The sequence below is a fragment of the Morone saxatilis genome, unplaced genomic scaffold (assembly GCF_004916995.1).
Source record: "Morone saxatilis isolate NCDOM2014 unplaced genomic scaffold, NCSU_SB_2.0 Contig16, whole genome shotgun sequence".
Classification (NCBI taxonomy): Eukaryota; Metazoa; Chordata; class Actinopteri; family Moronidae; genus Morone; species Morone saxatilis.
The window spans coordinates 5004760-5011150 of record NW_023339718.1 but is presented as its reverse complement, the minus strand read 5'-3'; the positions used below and the strand labels follow the sequence as shown (position 1 = coordinate 5011150).

Below are 6391 nucleotides of genomic sequence, written 5' to 3'. Positions count from 1 at the left end.
CTCGGAGGTTGTGTTCACTGGGACGCTGCTGAGCCCCGCTCAGTTGTTAACACTAACAGCAGCTACATTAGCAGTTAGCTACCAGCGGCTATATTCTCTTTATTCTCTCCAAAAATTATGATCCAGTTTCACCCAAATCACTGATAAAGTTGTGTGTTTGTACAGTAACCAGTGAGCTCCGCTAGATAGCTAACTAATGAATATTCGCTCTGTGTTGCTAAAAGTTAAAGATTGATTGATATTATCGTTTGACATCCGTTAGTTCATGCTGACATAAGCATGTTTTGTTTTACAGGAACACAAAATGATTAGACTTTGATATAAAAATATCTTAACTGGTTTAACAATGACATTTTTAATTTCACCCCGGCTTTAAATTAGAGAAAATAAACACAGTTTGATCCAATTCTTCCTAAGCACAAAGACATGACTCTCTCAACTCTCTCTCTTTCAGCTCCAAGCACAAATCCAAACACCGGCTTGCTTTCGCCTATTTACGGTAGCTAAACTGTGATTGGACAATCGCTGCTCACTGGCTTAACAAACGGTAAATTCCCAGCTGACAAATGTTCCAATTATATCACATTTAGCCTTCACCATTCGGCACATGGCACACTGTTTGTGTGTGAACAACATGGAGCTGCTGACTATTTATATCCAGGAACCTTAATTGGGTTTTGTTTCTTTCCTGGAAGTTAACATAAAAGTTCAGTCGAGTATATACTGTATTACGTCACGGGAACGGTCACACACAGTCACAGGAGGAGGATGAAAAGAAGTTACCATCAGGGTTTTAATCACTAAGGCAAAAACCCAGACACATATCAGTCAGTGTTGCCTTCAGCGCTCTTCTGTTTCAACCACCTACGCAGCCCGCCTCGATACAGCAGACGGTTGTTTGTGTTGATCCCACTGATCTCGATGAACGACACCGTTACCGGTCATTTACCACAGTTTATTTACCATATATTATAATATAACATCTTGTAAAAAGCACACACACGTAGATATATGAGTGCACAATCAGATAACTGGTCGAAGAACACATTTTTTAAAAACAAAAAAGAAAGCCATTAACTACAAGAGTGATTTAAATGGATGACGAAAAGCAAATATTCTCAAGCTCCCGGTGCACCAAAAGATCTGTGCTGACTGTTTATTTTTCATCTGTTTATCTCTCAGATGGATTAAATTAATTATAACGTGATAAACATCACAAATCATTCAGGAAATCAAAAGTCACCATGTAAATTATACTTACTGCCGGCAAGATGTGTAAGCTGTACATTTTATGTGACAATTATTGTCCGTTATTTTCTGTCTCGTGTTGGGTGATGTCATTTGTTTGGGCTCATTTCTTCAGATGAAAAACGCTACGGGGACCTCGGTTAAAGAGAGAGACTGCTATGGAAGCCCTTTCCCGCCAATGTGGGGGGGAGGATCTTGTAAGTCATTATAATGATAAAGTTTCTCCAAATAATGACTAAATATCTCAGAATAATGAGAGTTTCTTAATAGTTTGACTTAATATCTCAACATAATGAGAAACTTTCTCAACAGATATTAACTAAAAATTTGTTAATATCTCAAAATAATTAGAACTTTCTCAATATTTTGACTTAATATCTCAAAATAATGAGAAAATAATGACTTAATATCTCAAAATAATAACTATTGAGTCATTATTTTGAGACAGTTTCTCATTATAATGACTTACAGGATCCCTTTTCCCCGTCACACTGGTGGAAACGAGCTTCCATAGACTGATGAACTCTGACTGACAGCGTGATCAAAAAAAAAAGCAGCAGAAAACCTTTTAGCTTGGCTGATCTTTCATTTGTTCTGCTACTCAGTTGCTTATCGTGCTGCTTCCTCCCTCCGCTCTGTTTACGGCCTCTGATTATCCGACGCAGCAGAGAGGTGCCCGGATGAGGAGAAGTCGAGGAAATATGTTTTAATAAGATTAACAAATCATTAAATTATTAGCCTTAATACCCCCACGAGAGGCAGAGCATAACGTGGAAAGTCATGCTGCTGTTCAGCCTCCTTTGCTAATTGAGGACACTGAGGGTCAGGCAGGTCAGAAGCTCACTAATCAATACCGCTGCACCCCTCTATTTCCACTGAGAAATATTTTCCATTTTCATTACCGCGGGTCCGGGATGCTCTGCAGTAGATTAATTGTCTCCTTTTGCTTCTTAACCAGTCCTCAGTTCCCCTCCCACACACACACAAGCCTTCCTTTTCATCTGAGTGGTCCACGTTTAGTAATTTGGACACAGAGCCTCACGGTGTCCCCGGCTCACTGGTGGAGGGAGTGGGTCTGGGGGCAAGGCAGCGCAGGCTCGGAGGGGAGGGCAGCCGTCAGGCCCGGGTGGTACTTGGCTGGCCTCGGACCTCCCAGCGCCTGAGTTGGGGGCTCCATGCCCATGTTGAGGTGCAGTGACAGGTGGGCGTGGCAGTAATCCAGAACCGACTGCTCATACCGGTACAACGTCAGAGCACTCAGCTGCCGCGGTATCTGGACAGGAAGCGGGAAAAAAAGGAGAAACCACAAGTAAATCTTTTAAATCAGCCACACACAAAAAAAAGCCTCCGTTTGCGACATTTCATCCACTCTCAGAATATCTTGGAATTGGCTTCATTTACTTCATGCAGTCGTGGCAGCGTGCTGTCATTAATGCAAGCCTTGGCCGCTGATACAGTGCGTGCCCCAAGACCTGAAATCTGTGGCACTCCAACACCCACTTTCTAGCTGGAGTGATTTATATGCAAGATGAAAGCCTTAAGCAAGAGTGCACACATATTTTCTGCCCTCTTTTAAATGGAGTCAAGGCTCCATTTAGAAGAGAGTGCTTATTGCATTACAAGCACTTTGCTGATTCAAAGACCCCTCTTTAGGTTTTCGTGCTACTGTGGTCTGAATTATGTCAATTAAGCCGCATCACGGTGTGTGTGATAAAGATATTAATATCCTAATAACTATTAATGCCTTCACGCAAAATATGGATGCACTCACATATCTTTAAATCCACAAAGCAACATAACACAGAAACATTCATGTAGGTCTGTTAATGCACATGCAGCACTAGAATGCGTTACGCTAAAGGTGACCTCCGCACAGAGATGTATGTTCAGCATTTTAACATTAACGCAGTAAAATGTAGCTTAATGAATGTGAGAGCTAATATTAGCATCGGTTCTAATGTGAAAACAAGGTGCAGCGTTCAAAGAGAGATCACAGATCACAAGAACCGATACTTCGGTACCACGTTGATGGCAAAGTTGTTGTTCTATTGTGCTGGACTTGTGGACTTGGTGCGTGTGAGGTACAGAAATGAGACTCATAAAGTCGATCAATCTTAGATGTTATTTTGCTGTTTGCAAACATTGTTTGGTTGTTTACATTTATTGTTTTGGTGACAGTATTGTTTTTGTTTACACTGTAGGCTGCTTTGTTTATTGTTTTCATATGTTGAATCAGAGTTTTTCCTATTTTCCTGTTTTTATTGACACTGATTTTAAATTGTTTAGTTTTGTTGTTGTTTTTGTGTGGACTCGTAAGAATAAGAATAAAGATAGTTTATATGAAAACGAAACAAACAGGCAGCAGCGTACGTTGGATTAGGGTTAGTACGCTGAGGAGTTGTTGTTGCTGTTGTTCTTTGAACTGTCGCACAACATGTTTTTGGGAAAGAAAATACCGAGCGGCAAAGAAAAGAGACCAGAAAACCCGACAAAGTGTCCATCATTCGGGATCCTTTCAAATGAAACTAAAACTCCATACACAGGGTCGGTTTAGCTTAGCACAACATCAGCACGTCACTGTGAAGAGCTAGCTAGCTATTTTAATTGGCTTTAATGACTCATAGCTGCTAGCTAGCTAACTAGCTGTCCACACTCAGCAGTGAACAGACTGTAGGAACGTTAATGTTACATAAACTAATGTGGCAGCGAACACAACACACAGCCTTTCAGTAACTGTTACACTGCAGCCTGAGCTTATCTACACACTTTATGGCTGATTCAAGTAATCTAACTACTCCTCAAACGTACTGATGGTGGGGGTACAACAGAAGACACAAGACCTGTCTTATTTTCTTTGGTGTATATTTACTATTGCTATATTGCTACTATTGCTTTAATTTCTCATCCGATTAATCGATGGAATAATCGGTAGAATACTCCATTACTTAATTAATTGATAGCTGCAGCACTAATTGGTATCGACTACCATTCCTGCTATCGTGACGTCCCTACTTCCACACTATGAGCTGTGGGCAGAACACATATTATAAAATATGTTGTCTTGGATTATTTTATTGGATCACAAAAGGATTTACTTAAAGCTGATTTGATGCAGAAATGGCTTTCAGAAAGATTTCGTCTGTATCAGGTCTAGGTCAGGGTTTGTTCGCGGCGCTGTCACCGTTCAGACCCTTAAATTTAAAATCACAGCTTTCAGAAAGGTTATGTTTCCCTATCCGGAAACGATCTGGCTCTGTTTGCTCTCCGCTTTAATAGGAAGATTAGTTGGAAACACTCTATTGTCAAATTCAACAGCTGAACTTTGCACGCTACTTCAGAGGACTTAATAAAAAATTCATGAACAACAATGCCCCGAATGCAAAATGAGCTAAACGTCAGGGGAAAGGGGGGGGGGGATCTGGGATCTGGATCTGGGACTGCAAAATATTAAGGGGAACGGCTACGTTGTGGACTTGTTTTCTCCAATTATTGCGGTAGTAAAAAGTCAAACATGTAAGCGGTGGAGTGGTTGAACCGACCTCTCTGTGTACAGAGCTCTTTCTTCTACAGCCTGTCTCCTCTGTTTAACTTAAATCCAAAAGGTGCCATAAAATAAACAGAGCCGCAGTTACTGAGACAATAAAAGGCTTTTTTTTTTTTGCCGTACCTCTACAGATCTGTAATAAATACACCTTTTAGAAAGCTATAGCACCATTATTATATAGGTCACCTCACTATAAACTGTGTGAACAGTCCAGACTTGAAAGCTTCTCATGACCTCTTAAACCACTGGTTCCTCAAGGGAGCCTTTTTCTATCATTCAATAAACTCACGACGCCTCCTTAAGTGACATAATTCATAGATATTTCATATTATATTCAAAACTGTACAATGAACCCAAACAGTAAACAATTCTCTGTCTGTATTATGTATTTTTTGTTATATTTAACAATTTTATGGACTTAATAAGCTTCTTTTTTGACAAATCCAGTCAAAAAAAACGCCATGTGAGGCTGTAGTTGCCATTGAATGCTAATGCTACCATGCTCACAATGACAATGCTAACATGCTGATGTTTAGCAGCTACAATGTTCACCGAGTTCACTATCTTATTTCAGCATGTTAGCATGCTAACATTTGCTTATTAATGCTAAATCCAGCAGAAACAAAAACTAAAAGTAACAAAAACTGCAGTTCCTCTAACGGCCACTTGAGGCTGGCTCCAAAAGGCGTATTTATTGACAAATTCTGTGTTTTCTTGCCAAAGCCTAAAAGTCTACAGCCAAGCCAGTAGCCCTGTGAGGCTGTAGTTGCTGTTGAATGCGGTTTAGCAGCTATAATGTTTATAAAGTTCATCATCTTATTTCAGCGTGTTAGCACACTAACATATAACGCTAAGTCAAGCAGAGCAGTGTTTTCTTGTCTCTTTGCTATTGTTCTATTAGACAACTTTACTGTACTTTACATTTACTTTTTTTCACAGGAGTGAACCAGTTGCTGAAATATAGGCCTACTGGGAATATTTTTTAAGTTTTCTCGCAAACCCCCGGTGAAGCTTTGGCAGATATGTGTCTTTGTTTAAGACTAAAATAGCATTTTGGGTCTTTGAAGGTGTTTGCGTCATTCAGAATAATCAGAAGAGAATATGAAACGGCACTGCAAAGCTTTGAGGTTGTTTGCTATGTCAGTTTTTATCTGCTTTGCTTAAAAACATAAAGTATATCCTGCTCGCCATCACTGTGCAGATTGATTTAAACCTTCTCGACACAAGAGGCTCCTCATTTTTTATCATTATGTTCAGTCTGCAGCAAATGCATCAACGTCAAGGTTTCCGTCTGTTTTGCAATTTACTGTCTGGAACTGGACTTTCTTTTAAACTCAGAGTAAAAAAAGTGCTTTATATGTGATACACATTAACCATAACACTCACTGATGACATGGCAGAGGCGGCGAATTGTGCCAATGTCAAACTCATTTCTCCCAGCGTGATGCAACACGTGTGGTCGGACTCTGTGCTGCAACGTTGTGACATCTCGAGGCACTTCCAAAGCAATAGAAAAACTAAAATAGCATGTATGTAAATGTGTTTCTAACGTAGATTTGTATGCTACCAGACCACACACTACCCCCCCCCCCCCCCCCC

At 40.2% G+C, this 6391-nt stretch overlaps 1 protein-coding gene across 1 annotated transcript in view; it reads right to left on the bottom strand.

The window, feature by feature from the left end:
- Positions 1-1748: 1748 nt before the first annotated feature.
- The window catches only part of LOC118325467 (leucine-rich repeat transmembrane neuronal protein 4-like), a 52146-nt gene continuing 47503 nt past the window's right edge, over positions 1749-6391 (bottom strand). The window contains exon 4 of the mRNA XM_035658174.1: positions 1749-2521. Coding sequence (XP_035514067.1) covers positions 2303-2521 — 219 coding nt within the window. The 3' untranslated portion in view covers positions 1749-2302. The remainder of the gene's footprint in view (positions 2522-6391) is intronic.